Source organism: Lathamus discolor, chromosome 13, assembly GCF_037157495.1.
Source record: "Lathamus discolor isolate bLatDis1 chromosome 13, bLatDis1.hap1, whole genome shotgun sequence".
In the NCBI taxonomy this organism is placed as follows: domain Eukaryota; kingdom Metazoa; phylum Chordata; class Aves; order Psittaciformes; family Psittacidae; genus Lathamus; species Lathamus discolor.
The window spans coordinates 12,809,600-12,835,009 of record NC_088896.1 but is presented as its reverse complement, the minus strand read 5'-3'; the positions used below and the strand labels follow the sequence as shown (position 1 = coordinate 12,835,009).

Genomic DNA, 25,410 nt, shown 5'->3' with positions numbered 1-25,410 from the left:
GTTGTTGAAAACTCCTGGTTTCTCCAATGCTGGAGACAAGTATTACATTATTCTCAGCTAGAGCAGAGTGATGACAGCTGACATCACCATTCTATAAGAATCCAGCCCAGAAATTCAGACTACCAGTTGCATCAGTTTCTGGGCAACAGTTCAAAGCTAAGCATGTCACGAAAGTCCTATTCAGTCAATTAGAAGTCCTTTTGAAAACCCCAGGCTCTATAAATAATAGACCAGTGCCAATTATCTTTTAAGTTTACAAACACATAAACAGAAGGTTAACAACTTTAACACTAGAACTGTACTGATGGCACCCCTATATCACCTGCCACCATAAAGGAGAATTTGTTCAACTTGTCACTAAAGAGCTGTCTTATGGGAATTAATGATTTTTACATGTGAAAGCAAATCCAACTACTTTAAAAATATCAGGTCTGCTGAACAAACTCGCAATTTATCCAAACCTGTGTTCCAGCTCTAGGGGTGAGACTGCTGCTAGTGACCACAGGAAAGCACACCTACTTCCATGCAAGTTATCTCAATAAAGAGACAATAACAAAAGGCACAGAACCAAATTAATCCCAACATTACTGCAGCCGGCCTGCGTGATCAAGCCCACATCTCAGCTGCCACTGTATCAGGGCATAATACCAATGCCACCAGTCAGGTCTCGTCACAACTAACTGGCTGTTTTTAACTCCCTACAGTATTTGACACTCATTCCCTGTGGCAGTGAATTCTTTTGGTCAACTGTTCTGTACAAAGTGTTTTCTTACACTGTCTGTAAAATCCTTCCAAGTGGAATCTCTGCTCCTAGTTTATGGGACAGCAACTCTGTTTAGACTGTACTCTTCACAAGCATATTTACTGTGTCTTCTCAGCTCCATAGAACAGCAACAAGCACTCCAAGGGAAGCCTTGGAGTCACTTCTGTAGACTGTTCTGTTGAAATACAACTAAACCATAATAAGTTAAACTTTCATTGGCTCTTCTCCTTTGTGATCTAAAGCAGTGATTCCATGTTATAAACCTTCTATAATGCACGGTCCTTCTCACCCCTTTCACAACTTTTTTTAACTGAAAATTTTAAGCAGATGCTACCAGCTTGTGGTATTTTTTTAACTAAATATGTCACATGGAGCACAGACTTCTTTCTACCACAAAGTCAGAAGAAAACATTAGCACCAAAACAAAGCACATGGAGGTTTTACGAAGAAAAACATAGTCATTTGTGACTCCCCGAACTGCACTGCACACCCACAGTAAACTACAGCAGAGACTGCAAAACCTTTGTGCACTACAAATTTCACTTTTCAATGTGTGCATCAGTTTTGTCTTTGTGACAGGCAAAGCAATTGCCTATGACAAAATACCACTAACACAATTTGACAGATAGACATTGAGAGGGTAGCACTAATAGACCCGAAACTTTCTCAAAAAATGAGACACTCCACCTGAGGAAGGCTGTAAGACTAGAGATGACTGTTAGTGACAGACAAATTTTCATTTGCAGGCCACTTAAGTAAGACCATACACCATTTGTACCACATTCAGTGTTTATACTCATTAACACCTATGCATCATTTCAAAAATCATGTCTCCAGCTGTAAGAACAACATGCATCAAAGATTTTCAAACCTCCTAAACATGACAGTAATTCCTGTGGAACACAGCATCCGTAAGCTGTTTGCAAATTATACAAAGCAGGGACATTTGGCAACTGCTAAACACAGTGCACGTCACAAAACATTCTAAAGCTGCGTAAAGACACAGTGAAGAGCAGGGAAAGAAGCAAAAGAGAATCTTGTAAGAATGTGAGATTTAGTCGAAATCCAGAGGCAGACAACAGCAACAGAAACAGAAATTAGGAAATGGAACTGAGTTAGTAACTCAACCACTGAGCAAAGCCATCAATGACGTTTAACTTCCTACACATTCATGACTACTAGTTTTTCATGTGCCCCAAAAGATCTCCGAATCCTCCAGTTGCAGCTGGAACTCCATCAGCATGCCAACTGCAAGCAAAGACATTCAGCTACTAAACTGCCACTTTCCACCACACCTCAACCAGTCTTTGGGTGGTCTCCCACTCAAGCATTGGCCAAGTTTAACCATGCTCTTGCTCACGAGATCCAACATTATCACATTCAGCAAAAGTGATAACTGAACTAATCAGGCATACTGCGAAAACCAACGTACCATGTTTCCAATTCCCACTCTATTAGAGACTGGCACCATCTCCAGCTTGGCATTGTTGGGCAGCCTGGCAAATCTCCACTGTAAAGAGAGATCCAACACGCTCCTCTGAAACCTAAACAAGAACAGAGCCCATGAAAACACCAGGAACCATCCTACGTAACCTTCAGATCACTTCACAGACTGACAACAATGCAAAGTCCAGGTATTGAGCAAGGTAACTCCCTGCAGGCTGACTAGGAGCCATAGAGCAGCATTCAACAATGCAGAACTCGTAACTCAGAAAACAGTCCACAAAAATTATTCTGCATATCAAAAAGCTGCAGTTTGTAGAGATCACAGGTAAGCTTCTCAAATTTATGTTTCTCCTCAGGCTTTAAGAGAGAAACAGAACTGAACAGCCAAGCCTGGTGCTCAGTGTTAAATAAAAAGGTACTTTTTTTACTGCCACTCAAATAATCTCTCGCTTATGACACCATAAATGTCTATGATCAAGCCACAGGGTGCGACTGGAGCCCTATCAGTCAGTGAGCTACATCTGCGGGTGTGGGGAGAGACACCTCTGTGGAAGTTACACAGGATCTCGGTATCTGTCCAAGGAGCAAAGGGAACTTTGGCACGGGGAAATTGGGAGAGGTTTCCCCATGAAGGTAGGCCCTCTTTCCCCATGACTATGAGCATCCCCCTGAGCTCGGGGCCCGCAACCCCGGGCACCCACCCGCGGCAGCCAACGCCCGGCGGCGCGCCGGGCCACGGGGAGGCCTTCGGCACCGGCTGGGCCCCTGGCCAAGGACGCGGCGGGGCCTGCCCGGGTGCGCAGCCGCGGGCCCGCGCCGGGCCTCTGCCACCGGCGGCGCGGAGCAGCCTTCAAAAGGGCCCGGCCAGAGCTGCCGCCGGCCCCGCTGTGAGACTCACTTGAGGCCGTACTCGCCGGGGCTGCCGCCCTGCTTCCTACAGACCTCCTCGAGGATCTGCGGAGAGAACAGAGGCGTTACGGGCCGGGCCGCACCGGCCCTGCCGCCGCCCCGCCGCCGCCCCCCGGACCCACCTGAAGCAGCACCGTGCCGGGCCCCACCCGTACTGTGACCCGCCGCCCGCTGGGGGCCAGCACCGACACCGCGGCGCCCCCCCCGCCCGCCGCCGCCATCTTCCCTCCCTCCGAGGCGGCGGCTCCGCGCGGCTGGGGCGGAGCTGGGCCCCGGGCCGCCCCTGCTGCAGGCCGAGCCCCGCCCCGCCGCGGAGCCGAGCGGAGCTGAGGCACCGGCCGGGCGGCCGCGGCGGGAGAGTCCCGGCCTGGTGGGGCCTGCCGGGGACTTCCGGGGCCTGGGCCCAGTCAAGGGTCGGGGCCGAGCCGGAGGTCGAGGGTCAGGGCGGGGGCCTCTGTGCCCGTGTGGCCGCGGCACTACCGGCTCCCGGAGCAGGGCAGCCTGGCGCAGGGTGCCGGGCACGGGGGCGCCCGTGCAGTGCGTGCGCCGGGCACACGCTGTCCGCTGGGCCAGCGGAGCGGGAGCAGCCGGGGCTGCGGCTCGCGGCGCGTTTCCTGCCCGGGTCGCAGTGTTAGGGCCGGTCAAACAGCTCCGGAGAAACCAAGCGTTTCTTCGCTGCGCCTGCGCTGTTCCCGGCAGCGCGGCGCGATCCCCACGGCGAACCGGGCACGCGGCGCATCGCGGCGCTCCGGGTCTCTCAGCTCTGTAGCAAGCGGCGGTGGCAGCGGTCGGCCACAGGTACCGGAGCCGTGCTCCTGGCAAAGCACTGAAGCTACTGACGGCAACAGCCACGTTGCAGGGAGCGCTCCCTCTGCCACACAGGTGTCCAGGCAGTGCCGCAGTCAGGACGCCGCGGGTTAAGGCAAACCACAGGACCCCGTCGCCTCCAAAGGCCGTTCCTTCTGGTCAAAACAACAACAACCAAAGATGTTGATTTTGCATCTCAGGATGAGTGATGCAAACTCAATCGTTCAGACAAGGGCACCGAAGCTATAGGGAGCTAAGATTATCTTACATTTTACAACGACATTTCATAACCTTTCAGCACCACCTTTTCAGTGTGGAAGGCACTCTCAGCAAACAAAAGAGTTGAATCTCTATCATAAGGAGAAGAAAAAAAAAAACCAACCAACCCTTACTTTGGGTAACCACTGGAATTTATTTAGCCTAAGTTGTTACCACATGCCAAATACTTTCTCTACTTCTTCTATATTTGTCATATATGTTGAGCTGAAGTCCCCACCGCCACCCCCAGCACCCACAAAAATGTCTGCTCTGTTTGGCTTATAAAGGAAAAATATCCTTTTAAGGGAAAGGCACTTTAGTAAAAGATAACGTTTGTTTTTACCTTATCAGCAGTGTGAGAGAAAGGAGAAAAAGAGAGGATGGGAATTTTAGTGATGGAGAGACATCCCCTTGCTTATGCATGTGAATTCCCGAGTCCTCCGAACACCATAGCTACTCAATTAAGTTGTATTAATAGTAACAAAGGGTGTCCTGGTATATAATGTGTTATTTAAAAATAACACCTAAACATGCTTTTTCACTTGTTCTTTCCATTCTGTGGGGAAGTATCATCACATTATCTACACAGCTACAGCATTCAGGATATTGGCATCCTAGGCCATGTTTGTAAATCCTAAACACATTAAAATGGTTGAAGTTGGTGCATTTTACCTTCAGAGCTGGGCTGGACAAGGGGTGTATGGCCAGTTACCACAGAACAGCACAATAACTCGTCAGTCATCTGTCAATACCCTGAAGTTGTCTGTGTGCACTTGTTTTTACTATTTTAGCTAAGCAGCTGTGGAACTTTCTGAATATAAACACAGCGGCTGTATACAGAGGTATTGCCACCATCCTCCTTTCACTTGTCGGTTCTCGGCTTATGTAGTGAAGAACTTTGTTCATACTCTGAAAGTCAGGATTGTGCAGGGAGGTTCTGACTATCCTCTCACAATTCTCTTTTCTAGGAGAGAGGCCCACATTGTAGAAGAGTATCTTCCTCAGAACAGCTCACACCAATCACAGCACTACCTCTGACAGCAGCTGGGAACAGCAGCAGAACAGCAGACTCTGCCATTATATTTTCCCCAGTATTAACTTCCAGTTTTCACCAGTCTGCATCTTGTAGACATCCCAGGTCAGAGGTGTGTCTTTACATCTAATCTGACGGATTTCCCTCACATGAATTTGCCCAACCACGTTTTGAGCCCACCTGCAGTTTTGGCACCCGCAGGATCTGGGGCAGTGGATGCCACAGTCAAATTGTGTGGTACGACAGAAGTACCTAACTTTGATTTAGAATTTCTTCTTGGTGTTCCACAGCTTTTATCAAGAAACAATCACTAATTGTTCTCTGTTTCCATCTCTGTAACACTCACAAGTCTAGAGACATGCTTCTTATCATTCTCTACCTTTTTAATTGCCTTTGCTGCAAAATATGTGAAGAAGCCTTCACATATATGAGACCTTAAGGGCAAGACTGTTCTGAAAGCTGACACATTTTTGCCTATGAAAGGTACAACAAATACCTATGGTGTGAAAATTCATCTTAGTCTTTAAAATAGGGTTCAGACCCAAAGCTCTCCAAGTATCTCACACAGAGCAAAGACATCTTGTCCTTCCACTCATCAATACCTTCAGAGAAGGTAAGAAGAAGCAATTATAATGGCCATGTTAACACCAGTGATTGTTCAGCTGCTGAGGTGGAGCAGCCATGCCATTCTAAAAGATACATTTTGAGTTACATGGAGCCCCCTGAACTGGTCTTGTTTCTGTAAGGGGGTAGCTCCTATTTGATGTCTGAAGCAGGCAGCTGTTTTCTATTTTGCATTTGGAAGTGACACATCCCTTAAAGAAACGTTGCTCCTGTTAAAAAGACACTGATGTAATTTGAGCTGAACATTTCCAAGTTGCGGAATGGGAGATATTAATCTGGTTTTTAATGACATGTCATAATCAGAAAGTCGCATGGAGGTTAAGGGTCACATTTCATACCCACAGCCACTTCTAATCTCAAATATTTATCTGAAATTAGAAGCATTGGGAGAGAAAGAAGGGGGAGGTAACTACAACCTGGAGTTCATTAAAGTGCTACAAAGAAAGAGGAACTCATTAGGGAATAGTTAAAAATACCCTTAACAACTTGGTTTTCTGCCACCGTCAGGACCAAGTGATGCCTGCAAGTCTGCCAGGTGGGCAACACATAACGCCATGCCAAGAGCTTCTCAGAACCTGCATTTCATTTGTGGTTACAGTGAACAAGCTGCAAAATGACCTTTCCCTAAAATCACCTTCCCTTCCTGGCAGCTGGTGCTTAGCATTAGATTCGTACCCCTGGCACGATGCAAGTTTGCATTGCCACAGCCACACAGAGAATCATGCATAGATTTGCTTCATGATAAAGCATAGAACCCTCTCCACCCACCCCCCTTTTTAATTTCTTTTAAATTGATAGGAATTTAACTATGAACATCAGAAATATGTTGTCACCAGTTCCAAACTACAATGCAGAACAATAGTTACTTACCACAGTAATGACGATTCCAAAAAGATTTCCTCCCGTCTGTACCAACAGTATGTGTTGCTCATTACCAGAGTCCTGGGGACGTTCAAGAGCGTGGTTCCCTACCAGATCATTGCACAGCACATTGTGTTGTGCTTTTGATCAACACAAGACCTAAGAAACAAGTCAGGGGAGTTCAGCTGAGCCAGGGCTGCAGAGCTGCCTACACCAGGTGTGAGAGCTGGCTACAAAGGAGAAAGGTACTCAAGGCATAAGTGCTGGCCAGGACTCGGGTAATCATCCTCTCAGCTTCTGAGAGGCAAATCTTAGAGCTGCCTTGGTCCTGACAGAACTCTAGGGAATCTCAGAACTGTCTCATTTGCTACTGTATATCACAGTCCAGTGCATTTCAACATACATGAGGACATAATGGAACATCCTGCTGGATATTTCATTTTGAAAGGCATTAAATAGTAACAGCATCTCCCTTAACATTATTCCCAATCATTAAGAATCTCTTGCTGGCCTCCTGCGAGCCTTACTCCCACCCATAAAAATGCCCAATCTCCAGTGCCTGGAGCAGGAGTTCAATTCCTCCACAGCTTTCTCTGAGCTTCCTTCCATACCAAGCCGAAACCATTCAATGTAGGGTATTTCTTTTAAAAGATTAAAACTTAGCAAACCTCGCCTTCTGAAGAACAAAATTCTTTGAAACCTGTGGGCACTTGGATGTTTTCTCAAGTTCAGCATGTCAAACTGTACTGGATTTAAATATCTAGAAGTAAGAGAGCAGTCTGTCATGCCATAACCTCACATGCTGTATAATCTTTACACTCTTTGTAACAGCCCCTTGCTCCTTTGTGACAGGTAACACAAAAATGGTAAGAGTGCTCTGAAGGAAATCCTCCTGTTACTGGAGCCGGAAGAGGTAAGGCCGAGACAGACACAATTTAAATGTCTTTGCTTCAACTCTTTGGACAAAGGCCCAAAGATCTGCAACTTTAACTTTACCCTACAGTTTTTCCGTGGTGAATCACACTCAGTTACCCCTTCACACACCAGCTGGTACAACGGGTTACAAGGTTCAGTAACTGCAGAACCCCCCAATCCATCCTGTTTTCTTGCTGCAACAAGTGGAATACAAGGTCCTGGAGTTGTTTATACCACCCGTCCCATGATCCTGAAGGACTCTTGGGGACTTAGTGGTTCATCTGGTCAGACTTTTTGCAAACTAACCAGTTTCCAGCTGCGCCTCTGCTCAGGCAGCCAGGCATGGTCTCTAACTGGCAATAACTAGTGATGGATTGCTCGTATCTGACAGCCAGTGAGGAAGGGATGTTTAGGCCAGTGTAGAAAAAGATAACAATGATACAGACTTGTGCTGGGACCAAAACTGTACTGAGATGTACTGTGTGTGTGGAGGAGTGTGTTCAGTTCAGTGGCTTTTCCTGGCTTAAAGATACTATTGGTACTATCAGCACTTAAATAAAACATTGGAGGTAAAAATCTGCCCGAGGACAGAGCTGAGACTGAGATTACATGAGAGTAACTGAAAGATTGAGAAAAACGTAACATGGCAAGCAACTTGCAAACCCTTGTGCTCTGTATGTAGGAAATTTAGAGCTAAGGATACACCTAATAAAGTCCAAAGGTAAAAAGTACACTTGCAGCAGCCAGACAGCCTTAACTCCTGCTCTGCAAAATCTCTCCACTTACTATTTTAAGATGATACTATTTTCACCTTTTCTAGTCCCAGATAGATTGCATTTCCCGGTGAAGACAGCCAGGTTCCTGCTCCTCTCTGGAGGGCTGTTGAGGGAGTGAGCTGCCGGTCCTGGTATCTAACCGAAGATGGAATTATTCAGGGTGGAGCGTTTTCTCTGGTTTCCCTCGGTTTTTAACACCAAGGCCTGCGATACAGACGTAATTTCCCTGCCATGCCAGTTCTCACAGATGACACCCTGGAAGCTGGCGCTTAATGCGGTTTTCTCTCCGGGGTTCTTCTTGCAGCCACCTGGAATGTGCTAGCCCGGGGAGTAAACAGGGAGAGCTACTGGGGGGGAAATCCCCGAGGGGGGACGAGCACCGGCGCGAAGCCCCCGCGGCGCGGTCCCTGGCCAGGGGCTACAACCGGGGCGAGGACCCGCCGCCCGCACGGAGGCTGCCCCCGCGACGGGGAACGCTTCCGACCTCCCCCGACCGCGGCCGGTAGCTCCCCGCCGCCGCCCTCCGTCACCTGCGGGCTTCCGCCTCCCCGCCGCGCCGTGCGGGCCGGCGCTAACCCCCGCACCGATGGCTCCCGCACCGACGGCGCAGGGGAGCTGCGGGGAGGGGAGGGGGCACCTCCGCCCACGCGGAGCCGGGGAGGAGCCGCCGTCGGGGCCGCCAGAGGGGGGCATCGGCGGGGCGGCGCGGGCCGGGGGTGCCGCCACGTGCGGGTCCTCACGCCCGCGCGGCCCGACCCCCCTCCCCGGCCCCCGAGAGGCCGCCGCGCGCCTCCGCCGCCCTGCGGGCGAGGCTGGCGGGCGCCACCGGCCGCGGCCGCGGTCCCGGCGCCGGCAAGGGCGGCGATGGCGGCGCCGGAGGCGGGGGGCTCGGGGTGCGCCCCGACGGAGCGGGCCGCCGTGCCGGTGCGGCGCGGCTCAGACCCCCCACTCCCTCCGCCTCGCTCCGAGGGGGCGGAGGGCAGGGCAGGGCGGGGGCTGGCCGGCTGCTGCCCCACGCGGCGCCCGGGCTGGCGGCGCCCCCGGCGCGCTCCCCGCGCACTCCGTGCCCCTCTGTCATGCTCGCCGCCTGGGAGCGGGCGGCGGGCTCCTGCGCCGGCAGCCGCGCCGCTAAGCCCGCGCCTGCGGCGCTGCCCTCGCCGCCCGCCGCCGACCCCCGAGCCCGCGGACGGCGCGGCGGGGCGCGGCGGAGCGCGGGCGGCGCTGCCCGCCGCCGGGGGCTGGCTGCTGCTGCCGCCGCGGCGAGCGGCGGGTGGCGGCGGGCGGCGATGGGCACGGCGGCCGTGCACCTCCTGCTGCTGCTAGGGCTGCTGAACGCCGGGCCCGGCGGCGAGGGCAGGAAGGGCTGGCGGCGGCGGGGCCCGGCGGCCCGCGAGCGCGGCGAGGCGGCGGCGGCGGCGGCTGAGAGCTTTCCGCTGGACTTCACGGCCGTGGAGGGCAACATGGACAGCTTCATGGCGCAGGTCAAGAGCCTGGCGCAGTCGCTGTACCCCTGCTCGGCGCAGGCGCTGCCGCACGACCTGCGCCTGCACCTCCTGCACAACGCCTCGGTCACCTGCAACGACGGCAGCCCGGCCGGGTGAGTCCCCGCGCGCCGCCGCCGCCGCCCGCCGCGGCTGCCCGCGCCGCGCGCCCCGGCCCCGCCGCTCCCCGCCCGGCCCCGAGGGCTGTGGCGCCACCTCGCGGCGGCGCGCGGCGCGGCGGCGACAGGTGCAGCCGCGCTCCCGGGAGGCGGCGGCGCCGGTCCCGGCCCCCGGTGACGGCGCCGCCGCCTCTGTGTGTCCGCAGCTACTACCTCAAGGAGTCCAAGGGCAGCCGGCGGTGGCTGCTGTTCCTGGAAGGTGAGCGACGGCGACCGCTGCCCTCGGTGCCCTGGCGCGGGGCCGCTGTGCCCCGGTAATTCCGGCGGCAGGCGGCTGACCCCTCTCTCCCCTGACAGGAGGGTGGTACTGCTTCAACCGGGAGAACTGCGACACCCGCTATGACACCATGCGGAGGCTTATGAGCTCCCGGGAGTGGCCCGCGACCCGTGTGGGTGAGTCGGCCCGGGGACGCAGTGCCCGAGGAACGGGACCGAACGGGGCAGCCGCGCGCGGGTTGGCGTTGTCCAGCATCCCCCGACACCGCCCGGCATCCATGCAGGCACGCATGTTGCTGCGCCGCGGCTGCTCCTGCCCCGTGCCACAGCACGGACAGGCTCCAGCGCCACACAGGTGCTGCTGCGCGGCTGCGCACACGTGCTCGGTTGCCGGAGCCGGTGCCCGGTGTGATGTTAAACACGGGCACATCCTCACAGACCTGCTGGGATCTTCGGTTTTCTGGGCTTTAAAGAGACTTTGTGTGCCTCTCACTCCTGTTGGAGGAGCTCGGGCCTCGGTCGGTTTGTCAGGACAAAGGCGCTTTCTCCCATGCTTGTTTCCTGCCACAGGACCCGGTTTGTGAGTGTGGGAAGGAATTGGGTCTGCTGTGTGGGTTTTACCTGCAGCTGCCTGGTTCCACCTTTCCCCGTTTACAGCTGTGTAAACTCACGTAACCAGCTGCAGGCACTCTGTGTGAAAGCAAACTTTTGGTGCGTGTGTGAAGTATTTGTAGCACCTTCCATTATCAGAAGCAGGGAGAAGTAGGGAGTGCCCAGATACCCATGCTCTGGACCAGCAGGCTCCTGAGGCAGCAATGAAATGCTGAGCACTGGAATGATGAGCTGCTCTCTTCATCCTCGCTGGATATGAACACCAAAACCTCTCCCATCACACAGATCTGTACTTTATGTATTGGCATTCACCTGCTATGATTTGGGTTTGAGGAAAGGGCTAAATCTGAGGTGTGTGTCACTGGTTCTTTTCTGTGCTACAAGTGGCCTCTAGACCAGCTTCATACCCAGCGTGATTCAGATTCTGAAAGTCACGTCTGCCTAAGGGCAGGTTCAGAAACATCCCTTCCACTGCCCTTAACGGTGTTCCTGCCTGGATGTTTGCTTTCTGTGTGGTCAGAGGTGCTGCATGAAGTCACAGCCTGTCAGCGGTGCCTTTCTTTTCTCTTTGTACTCATCTGCAGGAACCGGGATCCTGTCGTCACAGCCAGAAGAGAATCCCCACTGGTGGAACGCCAACATGGTGTAAGGAGAGACAACGGAGGGCAACAGAGGGATACTTAAACAGCATCTCCTGCCTTCTAGGCTGGCAAGAATGCTACAAAGACAGATTAAGACCAACACTTGTGGGAGGAAATTGCATGTTTCCTCGTTTGTTTCAGTCCAGCTCCCAAACAAGCAGCGCTGGCAAAGGCTGGAGAGACTTCAGTCCAGGCTCCTTGGAGTTGTGGGGTGATCTAATGAAGAAAAACTGGGGCTAGGTTAGAGAACCTTCTCAAATAGCTGAAGTGGCAAATACTGCTGTGAGTGGTGGGCTGAGGGCTCAACGAAGGGAGAAATGAGAAAGACGCTAGTTTAAATAGGCATCTATTTAGGGAGGAAGAGCAGAGGAGGGGGCTGTTATCTGGCATTCTGCAAGCTGGAGACAAAAAAGGGAAGATAAATTAATTCCTGCAAAAACCTCCAGTGGCTGCAGTCAGCATTTACACTACATTGAGAAGGTCTCATTTTTCGTGTGAGAAACTGAAACACGGAGAGTTTCCCCGTGGCAGGCCATCCATCGTGTCAGTGGGACAGCTAAGAGCAAAGTCTTGGTCATTGTTCTGTCCACTGAGCTCAGTGCTTCAATTAGGTTGATAAAAGACATGTTATTTGTTGATTTAACTCAGTAAAACTACCAGTGTTCAGGAGAAAAGTCAAGACAGTTCCGACTGTCACTTGGTGTGCCAGAAGGTAAGGTGTCTGACGGGGAGAGAAACTTCCCTTTTTCCCTCATCAGGGCTTAATTTTCTGCCAGTCACCTGCCCCCGTCCTCCCTCCTCCTGGGATGTCAAAGGAACATCAGTGCTCATACAGCTCTTTCTTACAGATTCATCCCTTACTGCTCAAGTGATGTTTGGAGTGGTGCCTCTTCCAAGTCTGAGAAAAGTGAGTGTTACTGATGGGCTGTTGCTGCCCCAGACGTCACACATTAAAGGATATGGCCAGACTTCTGTGAAGTTACATGAATGAATAACAGGCTTTTTCTTGCTGAAGGGCAGGAAAGGATATCAAGCCACTTCCAGATAAAACATCCTGATCTCTTTAGCTTGGGCTGTTTTGACATAGCTCAGAGCTGCTGCTTTCAGAGATGTTGCATCGATGCAGTTTGTGAGGATTAGAGGAATAAAATTCCTTTTAGATGAATCTCCGGGTTCCAGCACACAGAAAAATAAATGGTGTAGCTGAGGAACCATGGTGCGTTGCATGCAACTTTGGCTTTGCTGATCTGAGAGGCAAGTGCAGCAAATTTAGTTTCAGACTTGTATCAGAGGATATTTGGCCTTTGAAAGGAGCCATCCTGTGTCAGGCTGCGTGCAGGTTGCTTTGGGGAACAGGAACAGTTCATTTTAATACATGCAGTGCCATCGGCTGTCATTCTGATGATGATGGAACTCAGGGTCTGCTCACAGGAGTCCTTCTGAATTAAGCTGGGCTTCCTGCAGGTGGATTGTGCTACCTCAAGTATTTCTCTGTGTTTCCCAACTTAAGCAGGATTGGTGTCTGGGTGCAGGGATGCCTATAAAAACACCAGGGGCTTAGTTCTGCTCTTGTTTGTTCATGAAGAGTTTTCTTTGGCCAGGATGAAATTAATGTTACACAGCACTGTTGATGCTGTGAGCAAAAGGATTTGGCCCAAGCTGCGCCATGCTGTGGCACTGAGAAGGCAGAAGGTTAACACTTCTCTTTGAGCTGGTCTGTGAGTTCCGGCCTTAAATCAGACACTGTGTCCCTCCATGTCTGTGGTCACTAATGCTTGCACTGGGAAGCTGACTGTTCGTGAATACCACAGATACACATTTCATCACCGTAAGGGAGCTTTTTGCTCCACTGATTCTTTTAACCGTCCTGTGAAGCAGCCGCTCTCCAGCAGAGACGGTTGCCTCTTGGAGGTGCAGCCCAGGTAGGTGTAACCTTTGTGAAACGCTGCTAGACTGGAGTGGCTTTGTGAGCTGGGGAGAAAGGGAGGCAGGACGTTGGAACTGAGATTCCGGGTGGGAGGAAGGTGTCTGTGTTCCTCGTGTACAGAGGAAGGCACCCAGCACCTGCCTTCTTGTTCTCTACATGTACCGATGCCTACATGCTGCTGTTGGAGGTGGTGCTTGAGCTGCTCTGTATGCTCTTCACTTTCTTTTAGAGAAGCAGGGGGGAAATATCTTCTGTTAGATGTACCTGAGATGGGTGGAGAAAATGGGCCTGGTTTTACGTTGATAACCTCTTCGTAAGGTTCTTAAGCATTCATGGAGAGGAAGCAAAAGTCTTAACCTGGGCAAGAAACAGTTCTGTTGACACTGAGCTATCTCTTCCAGATGAATATGCGTTCATGGGAGCACTGATCATTCAGGAGGTTATAAAGGAGCTGGTGGGAAAAGGCCTTGGCACTGCCAAAGTGTTGCTGCTAGCAGGGAGCAGGTAGGTACCTACATTTCCTGCGGTGAAGACAGGCGATTTCCACAGCAGAAGGCTGTTAGGGAGCAGGTCTCAGCAGCAAACCCTGTATCTCTTCTCGGTTTTCTTCTTTATATGGTAAAACCAGGGATATATAATATCAAGGTGAAAGATTTGCAGGAGGGAGGGAATGTTTCGTTCTTCCCTGCATCAAGTGTGCTGGCTCCTGTTGGCCCACACCATGAGATGTGTGCTGCTGGGGAATGGGCTTTGGACATGTGAATGGAAACATCAGACTTGCCTGATTGGGTGCTCTGAATCATGCTGTGCTGCACAGAGCTATGGGCTGCTCAGCATATGCTACATGGGTGGAATATAGAAGTTTGCAAAGGGGGAATTTGTCTCACTTCAGATTCTTTCAGTTTTTGAGCAGCCAAACCTGACTGATACAAAGCACATAAATCTCCCAGAAGAATGAATAAGAACAGATCTGGTTTCTGAGGTATCACAATTGTTACTCAGCACTGGCTTTACTTCTGAGTGGTTTGAAAAGCAAAGGAATAACTTGGTGACTACCAAGTTTGTGGTGCATTGCTGTGTAGATAGATGAAGTTGTCCATAGGGTGTCACTGCTGTGAGAGGCTATATGTTCTAGGCTGTAGCTGTGTGCACTTCATGACTGCAGTATTAATGTTGCTGTTGCAGTGCTGGAGGGACAGGAGTGCTCCTGAATGTGGATCGAGTGGCAGAGCAGCTGGAGGAGATGGGTTATCCAGGAATTCAGGTTCGAGGCTTGGCAGACTCTGGATGGTTCCTGGATAACAAACAGTATCGCAGAACTGACTGTATTGATACTATCACATGTGCTCCAACAGAAGCCATCAGAAGAGGCATAAGGTACAATCAGGTGCTCTAAAGGGCTTTTGTAAGAGGTTAGGGTGTGGAGATCTCCTCCCCCTCTATCTTCCTCCATTTTGATAGAGTATTCATCATCTACATTGGTATTTTTTCAATTATTTTATTGAAGAAGACAATAACTTAAAATCTAGACATGCAAAAGATTGTGTGCGGTTGTGGATGCTCTAAAATGTGATTGATGGGACAGTATAGCTAAGATAGAATGGAAAGGCTATCGTTAAGATTGCACTATGCCTTTCATTCTATTACTGCTTTGTCTTTTAGGTATTGGAATGGGATTGTTCCTGAACGCTGTAAGCTGCAGTTTAAAGAGGGAGAGGAATGGAACTGTTTTTTCGGATATAAGATTTACCCCACTCTTCGATGTAAGTACAAGAGGAGAGGTACCAAATGGATTCCAGGGTTTCCTCTGTATCTGCAGCTAACTTAGAGCAATCCCTTTTCCAAACCTTTTGTCTTCCCAGGTCCAGTCTTCGTTGTACAATGGCTCTTTGATGAGGCCCAGCTTACTGTAGACAATGTTCACCTCACTGGCCAGCCTGTTCAGGAGGGGCAGTGGCTCTACATCCAGAATCTGGGTAGAGAGCTAAGAAACACCTTGAAGGATGTGACGTAAGTATTCCATTGAGGAAAACCTGGCACATTCCTTTCTAAGAGACATTTTTATCCAGGTTTCTAGCAGCATTTCTCAGATCTCTGCAGAGTTGAGTGTTGTGAATTTGGTGGCTGTTAGTTCGTCTACAGCAATGATCTTGCCTTTTTTATTTCTGGGTAAGTGCGAAGTAACTTCCAGCTTCACAACTATCAGCTGCCCTTTGTTATCAATAGGAACACGTTTTTTCTTGCCTGCCTCCAAGGCAAGGTCAGACTCCCTGCCACCACGCAGCCAGTTACCTCACAGGGATGTTTTGAAAATCATAAAACATCCAAAGAGTTGATTAGACAACAGAGGAGGAGCTGTTAATGTGCCTTACTTGCTTCACATGAGAGCAGGTACTCAGGAGTCCTGTTGCAGATGTACACTGTTAGGCAGGAAGCAACCCCTTTTCTTCTGGATACTTTCCAGTCAAAACAGGGTTTATATCGGAGAGTCACGGCTGTTCCTAAAACTCTTGCCAGGGGCAGCAAAAAATCCACCTTGTCCTGAGTCCGGAAGGTTCTGTTTAGTAGGAGTGAGTTTGTCCTTCCAAGACCTAATCCATGTTTCCTTTCTTCCCTCAGTGCTAGCTTTGCTCCTGCCTGTTTGTCTCATGAGATCATCACACGCAAGTGAGTGCTTTTGCAGATCCCATGAGTGGGCAGCGGGGGGGATGCGCTGGTTCCCACAGTCTGAAGCGGGCTCTGCCCTTTGTCGTTTCAGTCACTGGACGGACATCCAGGTGAAAGGGACGTCGCTCCCCCGTGCCCTACACTGCTGGGATCGGAGCCTGCACGAGAGCAACAAAAATGGGAAGGCCCCTCTGAAAGGCTGCCCAATTCATCTGATCGACAGCTGTCCATGGCCTCACTGCAACCCCTCGTGTCCCACCATCAGGGACCAGTTCACAGGGCAGGAGATGAATGTGATCCAGTTCCTCATGCACATGGGTTTTGATGTTCAGAAGATGGCACAGCAGCAGGGCCTGGAGCCCAGTAAACTCCTGGGGATGCTCAGCAGTGGTAACTAGGAAGGGCTCTGCAGAGGGGCGGAGATTAGATCAGGAGGAGACTCTGAGCCCTTCTCCCACACTTCCTAATTTTCCTTATGCTCATGCAGGCAGCCGCACGCTCACACCCATGCATGCTCAGACTTGTACACACCACGTGCTCCCACACTCTTGCACACTTAGGATGTGTCCAGCAAAGAAAAAAAGAAAAATAGGCAATTTCTTGCATACACCATTTGACCAGAACGTGTTACCTCCAAACTCCAGGGCTCAGTTTCAGCCATCCACATCCTTTTCCTGTGTTACACAAGGCAATCTGATACAGGGAGTAGCAAAGCCATAAATAGCAGCAATGAGAATCTTCCCCAGGTCTAGGACTTCTTCCCTTGCCATGAATTTTACATCATGGACTTGATACAAGTGGTGAACAAAGCAAGCACTGGAATTCTTGTGTCCAACTAGGAGTGAAGGAACGATAACCTGACTGCCTGGAGGTCAGCATCTCGCGATGCGTCATCACGTACAAGCCCAGGACACGTGCTAGGGATGGACACTCTTGTACTCAATTTACTTTCATATTATTTTATAAAATGACTTTTTTATTACTTTTTTTAAACTAAGCAAGAAATATAAATGATATTGTTTTGTAACATATTTTTTTTAAATAACGAAGAAACCTCTTGCTACTTGGGCAATGTGGACATATTTATTTTAATATGTAAAACGCTATTTATAAGGGCTGACCAGAGAACCGTACATACGTCTTTGTAAAGTTGTATATGCTGCTCGTTTGGATGGGTTATTCTTATGATCACTTGTGCGTGGGAGAGGGCCGAGGGTGGTGTTGGTCTTCTGTATTAATTAGACTTCTGTGTTCCCCTTGCAGTATGCTTTGTCATTGTTTCTCCTATGAAGAGGTTGTAATATGGGGTCTAAGTACAGAGATTTTCACCCAGCATCTGATGTTTGCATACTTGCACAGCACTTTCAGCTTGACTCTGATTTGGCAGGTATTCCAGGGCCTTGGCTTTGAAGATGCAGGGACATTTGGTTTTGCAGCAAAGGCCTCTGTTCTGCTGAGAGCCATGTCTGATGAGCCTGTCTGGCCTGTCTTAAAATGGGGAGCATTTCGAACATAAAAAGGCAGAGAACACAAGGCAAGCACCAACATATTTCTATTATTTTAGTCATTTGTGAACACACCCACCTCAGAACACAGAGAATCCCCTTTGATGGTAATGGGAGGAGAGCAAGGGAGGGATCAGGAATGTGCGTTGGAGCTGGAAAGAGGAGAGACCATTCCTTAGTTGAAAAGCACATGGGCAGAAGCAAGAAAGCAGAAAAGCTCCATCCTGCAGCACACAGCAGCTGGTACAGGCAAACCTGCACAAGCAGCATCGGTTACACCCCTTCGGCAGAAGTTCCTGGCAGCAGTGCGGTGTTGGCTGCACCCGTGTGTGGCCACAGGAAACTGGGGCCCAGTTTTACAGAGCACATCAAGCACTGCCGAGATGGGTCTTGCCAGGCTGCAGGGCTGAAAGGGTGTCCTGAACCCCGACAAAGGGGCGGTGCTGTTTGTGAGGTCCCTTGGCTCAGGTGAGCGGAACTCCAAACCGAGCAAAACTGCAGCCATTCAGGTACTTACGGACTCCAGCAAACCGTTGGGCAGCGCCGTGAGGACAATCGGTCGTCCTCCTGGGCAAGGGGGGCTTGCGACACGTCAGGTAAAGGTAGCTAAAGAGAAAATGAATGGTGCTCCCAGCTGAACTGAAACAAGGGAAGCTGCCAGGGCAGATGTGTGGGAAGTGGGATTCCTCTGAGGGCTGGAGTCACACAGAGCCAAGTGCCGGTGCTTGAGCACCAGCCAGGATTTCAGCTGGGCACCAGTTTGTCGGTTGGGAGCACCAAGAGAAGCTGCTGTGAGCACCAGTTTGAAGGATGACTGTACATAAGATGATGCACCCCCAAATACAGCACCTGCCCTGCGCTGCATCCAGTGATGTACTCCTGCTAAGGAACAGTAAAGTATCAATACTGGTGCTGCAGCTGGGAATACTTTGTGCAGAGCCAGTTACCTGTATATCCAAAACATTAACTTAAGGGTTCATTTCTAAAAGGCAAAGACTTTTTGGAGGAGAAATTCTCCGTGCAAGCGCAGCTCCTCTGCGGTACAGGACATTCCACAGCACAGATGGTAACAACTGCTGCTAGAATGAAGGATTAACATCACAGAGAGTCAGGAAGGACAAGACCAGAGGGTGAGAGCCCATTCACCTGGAGCTCCTGGGCTCCCTCGCTGCATTTCCTGGTTGTTGTGATGTTAATTGCGCAGCTTTCACCCCAAATGAATGCAGGTTCTCTACATTTAACGCGGGAGGTCTTTTAAGGAAGATGGAGGGGTTTTCATGAAAGAGACGCTGAGGTTACAGGATGGTGACCAGGCTGAGGGGAGACACGTTTGATCTTCACATTCACAAAGTCTGTGCTGTTCTCACACAAGTTATTCTGTAAAGTTATCCCTGGCCTATGTGTGAGCTGCTGGAGTGCCGCGGTTACTGCTTTTCACCACGAGCAGTCCCGGTAACCTGCGTCTGTCTCCATTTGTCTCTTGTCTTAAGCCACAGCTGGACCACAGGTGATGCTGCAAAGCAGCGATTCCAGCTTGAATAGCTCCTGTCCTGGCTGCTCTGTCAATGCCACTGCTGTGGGGGACCAACCGTGCGCATCTGCAGCACGAGTCGGACCGGTGATGACTCCTGGTTAAAAGCAAGCCCTGCCAGGCTCAGGGTTCCTGCTCTGTTTGTAAATCCTAGGCCAGTGTCCTGTGGAGGCAAAGTCGAGCAAGAGCCAGGGAGGAGGGTGGGAACAAGCCGCCGGACCCTGGACGTGCTGCATCACCTCCCAGGCCCGCTCTGCCCAAGCAGAGACCGGCGCTGCTGCAACCACGGTCCCGTGTGGTGGTGCTGAGGGCAGGCACCCTCCCACGGGAGCTGACAGCTTCTGGCTGAGTCCCAGGCACAGCTCGGTGAAGGGTCCTGGGAGAAGAGGGAGCAGCGTCCTTCCCACAGGCAAACCCAGGCTGCCCCAGAACTGCAGCGAAGGGCATGAATTAGAGCAGACCCTCTCTCATCAGCTCTTCTTTACAGTATCTGGCACTGCATGTGGTGATTCACTGGGGGTGTCACATCACCACACTAACATACAAGTATGGAAGACAATAAGCCATTATTATTGTTACCAAGCACAAGGGTCAATTATAATTCCCAGCTAGGAAGTTAGAGCTGGAAGCAGCACAGCTGATGAGCATCTCCAGTCATTCAGAATGGGTTTAAGGCTCTGGGCCTGGCCTGGCCATACTGATCTCCCCAGCAGTGCAGAGCTCTGGGGATGATCCCACTTCCACACTGGGACGAGCACAGGGGAAGCCAGGCTGCAGGTGTGCAGTCAGGGATGCTGCCTCCAGGCAAGTGAGGAATTTTTGTGCTCTGTTGTGTTTTCATTTTCCCCATTCAGAGACTGCATCAGGAATTTTCTTTGGAGCTTTTAGAGTTAGAATTAAGAGGCTTTGGGGTAAAGACCAAGTCTGGGGAAATGTGTACCAAAACCAGCTACCCGGGAAAGCTTTGGTGCATGAGGAGGGAGGGTTTGACAGCGTGCATTGAAACCTGTGCTCCAAACCTGAGCTCAGGACATCAAAGCAATTCTGTTGCTTTGGCTTGGGTTGGTTGGTTGGTTGTTTTGGTGGCTGTTTATAATCATCTTTACTTTTGGCCCTCAGAGGTACAACAAGAACTGGTTCCCATGTGAGTAAAATAGGGAAGAGCTTGAGGAGCTCTGTGAGGATTGGTGCTCAGACCCTCCTCAGCACCATGCCCTTGCTAATGCTCAGAGCACAGCAGCGCCTTTCACAGCAGGTAAATCTATCACTGCTCCAGATCAAACGGGCCAAAGTGAGTCAGCTTTTATTGTAGCTTCTGGCTGAAATCCTTTCACGGGGCTCGCGTTGCCGCCGGGCTCGTGTCCCTGCTCAGCGGCTGCAGCACCGAGCTCCTGCTTCCGCAGGATCACGTCCCCCTTCCCCAGGGAGCCCCCACGGTGCGGAGCAGCTGCGGACCCACAGCGTTCTGGTGACCCCGGCTTGCCAGAGGAATCACGGGAGGACAGGAGCCCCCGGTGGAGCTCACAGCTTCCGTGTTAACTAACACCCGCTCGCCGTGGTTGACGGGGGCAGGACTCATTCCAGAACTATTAATATAGCCCCTATTTATACTCGCGGGTCCCTGCAGGCAGCACAGCAGAGCTACAGCTGCAGAGCTAAAATGGAATCAATGTCAGCCCCCAAGGAGAAAGTGATTCTCTCGGCCATCGTGAGGGGAAGGAGCCGATGAAAGGACAGAACAAGGCAGGTCTCAGACCTGAGAGCGGGGGTGAGCTGCTCGCGGCACCCCGAGATCCCGGCTGGCGGCAGTCAGCCAGAAACCTCCCTTCCGCCGACCAGGCTGGGCTGAGGTTGCCAGAAACGCAGCAGAAACGCTGCCTAGCGTCAGCACAGCACCCACAGCGCCGGTGGAGACAAGGCGGGGACTGGAGCTGCCGCTGCACTGATCCGGTACCTGGTGTGACTCAGGACAAAGGAGCAGAAGCCTAAAAAGAAGTTTAGGGAGGGCTTTGAGAGCCCTGTCTGCTGGGCTGGAAACATGATGGAGAGCCCAGGAGGGCCGTATCTGAACACTGCTGCAGTGACATCCCCTGTGGGAATAGCTCGCTTGCTGCAGATGATGTTTGGATGCACCACATTCAGCCTGGTAGCCCACCAGGGTGGCTTCAGCGCCGCATATGGCACTTTCTGCATGTTTGTCTGGACCTTCTGTTTCGCCGTCACCATCTTCATCATCACCTGTGAATTCACGCGCCTTCACAGCTGCCTCAGCATCTCCTGGGGAAACTTCACTGCTGCTTTTGCCATGCTCGCCACGCTCATGTCCGTCACGGCGGCGGTGATCTACCCACTCTACTTCGTCCAGCTCGACTGTTACCCCATCAGCTGTGAGGTGAGGGACTTCCGCATCGCCGCCAGCGTCTTTGCAGGCCTCCTCTTCCTTGTGTACGCTGCCGAGGTGTTCCTAACCCGGGCGAAACCGGGGCAAGTCACCAGCTACATGGCCACGGTCTCTGGGCTCCTGAAAATTGTGCAGGCCTTCGTGGCCTGCATCATCTTTGGGGCGCTGGTGAATGACAGCCAGTATGGCAAATATGTGGCGACGCAGTGGTGTGTGGCCGTCTACAGCTTCTGCTTCGTGGTGACAGTGGTGGTCGTGGCCTTCAGTGTTACAGGTAAGACCAACTTGCTGTGGTTCCCCTTCGAGCGCTCCGTGGTCATCTACACCCTGGGGGCCGTGCTGCTGTACGTGAGCGCAGCCGTCATCTGGCCCGTGTTCTGCTTCGACAGCAAGTACGGCTCCGCGCAGCGCCCCAGCTCCTGCGCCAAGGGCCGGTGCCCGTGGGACAGCCAGCTGGTCGTCGCCATCTTCACCTACGTGAACCTGCTGCTCTACGTCGTGGACCTGGCGTACTCCCAGCGCATCCGCTTTGTCCCGCACCTCTGAAGCGCGGCGCTGGTGCTGGGAGCAGCAGCAGCCGCCGGGGGTGAGCAGGGGGTGGGGTGCAGGCGGAGGCGCTGATCAGGCCCGCGCACAGGAGCCACCGATTGAACTTCAAGGTCAGGACTGACCTGGTCAGCAAATGAATGACCTGTCACGGTGGGCTGGGAAAAGCCCATCTCCCCATCACCCAGCGTCTGCCCAGCGCCTGGTGCCACAGCAGGGAGGGCACAGCCCAAAGTATGTGAAATGGCCTTTTGTCTCCAGGCAGCAGAAATGCTTCCTGCAGCAGCAGTGGGTCTGCAGGCTGCTGCATCCCAGAGCCAAATATTAGCAAAGGAACCAGGGATTTTGAAACTGTTACCAGCGCTTAACCGTAATCAAGTGACTGTCCCGGAAGTGGGAAAGTTAAAAGTTGCATCAAGGAACACCATCTCTGGAGATGAAAAACAATCCCTCAGAGTTTGGGTTAGTCTAGGCTGTGTGGTGAGACATGAAATGATTGCGAGTTCGGGAAATTCCGGTCAGGATGTTTCTGAGAACACTGTAGCTGCAATGGTGTTTTGAAGATTACCAGTCCTTTCCTTTCCTCTCCTCTGCTCTCCTCTGCTGTTTAGCACAGAAAAAGAATATCCTCAAGCATGCAGCTTTGGGGGGGAGGGGGGGCGCGGGATATTCCTACTTAGCAAACACTGAGTCATTGGAGAGATGAATGTTTGTGAAATCTGGGCTCCACTGCCAAGAAATGGTGCAGAACACAGCCAGGCTGCACAGTGCCCATGTGTACATCGCATCCCCGCTCGAGGGTGGCACCAGGGGTACCTTGGCTCGTGCTCCCTCTGCTCAGCTGCTATCAACCCTTTATCCCCATGGCACAATCACATTTTCTTTTCTGGAAGCTTAAAGGTGAATTCTGGGGGTGGGTGGGGAGAGATGAATGGATCTCACAGTGCTGCAGGAAGAGCAAACCTGGGCGGGCCTGGCTGGGAAGGGAGAGAACCTGGATAGAGCAGGAGCATGCGGGGTTGCTCCTGGGCTGATGGGGTGCTGGGCTTCCTCAGCTCCTCGTGTCACCAACGAGCTGCATTTCTCCAACCCACCCCTGACAGAACAGGGCTCTAAGTCCTACGCTGCACAGCGCAGACCTTGAGCTTCGTTTCTGACCTGGCTAGAACCAGAGTGGTCCCAGTTCCTGTGCAGGCCTGGTTCAAGTCTCACGTAGCTGTGTGTCAGAGCAAGGTTTAGTTCTCAACCAAGCTAAAATAAAGCTGGATGGCAGATGGGTACCACACCTCCCGAGATCTGTGTGCGTCATCCTGCTCTCACACAGCTTTCCTTCCGCCAGTGGTGCCCCTTCTGCTCCCTGCCGAAACCACAGCTCAGTTCAGTTTACTGTATGGAGCCTGAATACAGCCCCAGGAGTATCCACACAAGGCTGGCGAGGGCTCTGCCTGTTGCTGTCTGTAGCAGTCACTCAGGAGGCAGGAAGGAAGCTTCCCTCACACCAGTGCTCTGCATAGGGTTTGACAAGCAAAGGAAAAAATTGCTTGGGCAGGTTGTGCTGGATAATTCTGGTAAGAACCAGCCTGGAGCAGTGGGAATTACGATCCCCTGAAAAGGGTCAAGAATCAGTATCCACAATGAAGGGAATGCACTGAATGCCCTTCCAAGGGAGTTTTTCTCTTCTGTGATCCCCATTAAGGGCAGGAAGTCTGGAACATAATGGTCCAACAAGAGGCTAGCCAGCTTGTTCTAGGGCAAGACCCGAGACTATATACTGCAGATATGCACCAGCATGTTAGAGAGCTTTAGCTCTTGCCACCAAAGCAAATGGGGGGTTGACAATTAGGAAATGATAGCTTGGGAAAATGAATCCATCTGTACAGGAGGAGGCAGTGCACAAAGAGCCCCTGCCCGCGCCAGGAGCCTGGAGCGGTTGCCATGTAGTTGGTTGAAACTACTTATTTGTTATTACTACAGAGTGCTTAGAACCAGGCAGGTGATCGTGGCTCCTGCGGCACTGCCAGTCCTTGGGGCAGCAGAGCCTGTGTGGAGCTCCTCAGCCGGCAACATCCTTTCCAGCTGTGGATTCACTTGCTTTTTGCTGTGAAGATTCTGTGCCAAGTGGGAACGACCAGCAGGAATGTGACAGAATCTACTCCTGACACAGGCTGATGCAAATTCCACAGTGCAGGGGACTCCAAGAGAAACAGGGAAGTGGGGAATGAGGGGGGTAAAATTCAGTGTCTTCACAATAAGGAGGAAATAGAATTTAACATGGAAATCATGATACCACTGACTGGAGGAGTGGAAACTCAAGTCATTGCCAAGAACAGTGTGTTCAGATTTAGCTTTCTCATCCGCCAGCCAAAGGCTGAGCAAAAAATGTTACCATGGTCAAAATGGCAAAAAAAAAAAAAAAATAATTGTGTGGACAGCAATCCACTCTCTTAGGAGAAAAAAACTACAAAAAAAAAAAAAAAATCAAAACCTCATGCTCCAGTGGTTAAAACACTCACTAACCGTTGGAAACTATGAGATTACCCAACCCAGGACAGAGACAGCTGCTATCTGTTTGATGTGATTTTCACAATCAACCTTGTCACGATTCAGTTCATTTAAACCCCTTTATTTTCAGAGCTTCTCTTCCCCCTTAATGACTCCTGAGCAGGTGAGCGGCCACACAAGGGGCTCCACAGACACCCTGGTTTGTAAACTAATGCCAGACGTACGTGCACTCATTTGGGATTATGGATTTGGGGATGCACCCGACCTAGCGCATCCCAACCTGAAACAGAGCTTATGTAATATAAACCTGAGTCTTCCACGGGCTGTGGCTTACTGGTTTGGTTTTTTCCCCTTGTTTTCGTGCGGGCTGGGATTCAGTGTCCCCAGAACGCAGCGTCCAGGGACGCGCACCCACAGAGGGGCGCTCAGATTTCGTTCTGTCAATAAAGGAGCAACAAAGCTGAAGGAGAGCAGAGCCCCAACGGAAGCAGCGCGCTCGGGTCACAGCCGGAGCAAAGGGCGCTGCCGGGGGCCCGGCTCCGGCAGGGGCTGTGCCGAGACGCCCGCGTCCCCTCAGCCGGGCGCTGACAGCGGGCGCGGCACCGCCGCGGTGCGCGAGTCCGGTCACGGGGAAACCGCTTCCCCCGAACACGGGCGGGCAGCGGGACCGGTGCTGCAGAGCGGGAACTGCAGCAGCGCTCCGGGGCCCTTTACCGGGGAGTAAAGACACGGAGAGCGAGCAGCCTGCGCACCGGCCCCGGCGAGGGCCGCGACAGGCCGCTCCCCCCGCGCGGGGCCCGAGCACCGCAG

At 51.9% G+C, this 25,410-nt stretch overlaps 3 protein-coding genes and 2 long non-coding RNA genes across 9 annotated transcripts in view; 3 read left to right on the top strand and 2 right to left on the bottom strand.

Moving 5' to 3' along the window:
* The window catches only part of ASPSCR1 (ASPSCR1 tether for SLC2A4, UBX domain containing), a 38,196-nt gene extending 34,807 nt beyond the window's left edge, over positions 1–3,389 (bottom strand). Inside the window, exons 1-3 of one of the 2 annotated variants that reach the window (XM_065694071.1) lie at positions 3,241–3,389; positions 3,108–3,163; positions 2,196–2,307 (exon numbers count right to left, since the gene is read on the bottom strand). In XM_065694071.1, the coding sequence (XP_065550143.1) occupies positions 2,196–2,307; positions 3,108–3,163; positions 3,241–3,339 (267 nt within the window). In that variant the 5' untranslated portion in view covers positions 3,340–3,389. The remainder of the gene's footprint in view (positions 1–2,195; positions 2,308–3,107; positions 3,164–3,240) is intronic. The other variant, XM_065694072.1, reaches the window with a different exon arrangement.
* Positions 2,429–7,578, top strand: LOC136021644 (uncharacterized). The gene is made up of 3 exons (XR_010615852.1): positions 2,429–2,534; positions 2,689–2,842; positions 5,152–7,578. It is a non-coding gene; the product is annotated as an uncharacterized LOC136021644 (long non-coding RNA).
* Positions 3,475–8,912, bottom strand: LOC136021643 (uncharacterized). 2 transcript variants are annotated; one of them, XR_010615851.1, is made up of 4 exons: positions 8,428–8,912; positions 6,711–6,860; positions 4,194–4,275; positions 3,475–4,080 (listed from the first exon to the last, which is right to left on the bottom strand). It is a non-coding gene; the product is annotated as an uncharacterized LOC136021643 (long non-coding RNA). The 2 variants fall into 2 exon arrangements; XR_010615850.1 differs by having other exon boundaries at positions 6,711–8,912.
* A 715-nt stretch (positions 8,913–9,627) lies between these two features.
* NOTUM (notum, palmitoleoyl-protein carboxylesterase) lies at positions 9,628–17,377 on the top strand. The gene is made up of 11 exons (XM_065693376.1): positions 9,628–9,989; positions 10,199–10,251; positions 10,350–10,445; positions 11,465–11,525; positions 12,370–12,428; positions 13,850–13,952; positions 14,634–14,825; positions 15,111–15,211; positions 15,311–15,458; positions 16,068–16,115; positions 16,207–17,377. Exons 1-11 carry the CDS (start codon positions 9,679–9,681, stop codon positions 16,511–16,513), a joined length of 1,479 nt encoding a protein of 492 aa, XP_065549448.1. The 5' UTR covers positions 9,628–9,678; the 3' UTR covers positions 16,514–17,377.
* A 2,490-nt stretch (positions 17,378–19,867) lies between these two features.
* MYADML2 (myeloid associated differentiation marker like 2) lies at positions 19,868–24,922 on the top strand. Of its 3 annotated transcripts, none has more exons than XM_065693377.1 (2): positions 19,868–19,955; positions 20,271–24,922. In XM_065693377.1, the coding sequence occupies exon 2, from the start codon at positions 21,190–21,192 to the stop codon at positions 22,096–22,098; it is 909 nt and encodes a 302-aa protein (XP_065549449.1). In that variant the 5' UTR covers positions 19,868–19,955; positions 20,271–21,189; the 3' UTR covers positions 22,099–24,922. The 3 variants fall into 3 exon arrangements, with proteins under 3 accessions (XP_065549449.1, XP_065549450.1, XP_065549451.1); XM_065693378.1 differs by having other exon boundaries at positions 19,868–20,406; positions 20,555–24,922; XM_065693379.1 differs by having other exon boundaries at positions 19,868–21,826; positions 21,942–24,922.
* Positions 24,923–25,410: the final 488 nt, after the last annotated feature.

Excerpts from the sequence above, each read along its gene's own strand:
- MYADML2 (XM_065693377.1), top strand. The coding sequence starts at position 21,190 with ATGATGGAGAGCCCAGGAGGGCCGTATCTGAACACTGCTGCAGTGACA.
- NOTUM (XM_065693376.1), top strand. The coding sequence starts at position 9,679 with ATGGGCACGGCGGCCGTGCACCTCCTGCTGCTGCTAGGGCTGCTGAAC. Across the intron at positions 12,429-13,849 it reads CTCTTCCAAGTCTGAGAAAA|ATGAATATGCGTTCATGGGA; the intron begins GTGAGTGTTACT and ends TATCTCTTCCAG. Across the intron at positions 16,116-16,206 it reads CATGAGATCATCACACGCAA|TCACTGGACGGACATCCAGG; the intron begins GTGAGTGCTTTT and ends TTGTCGTTTCAG.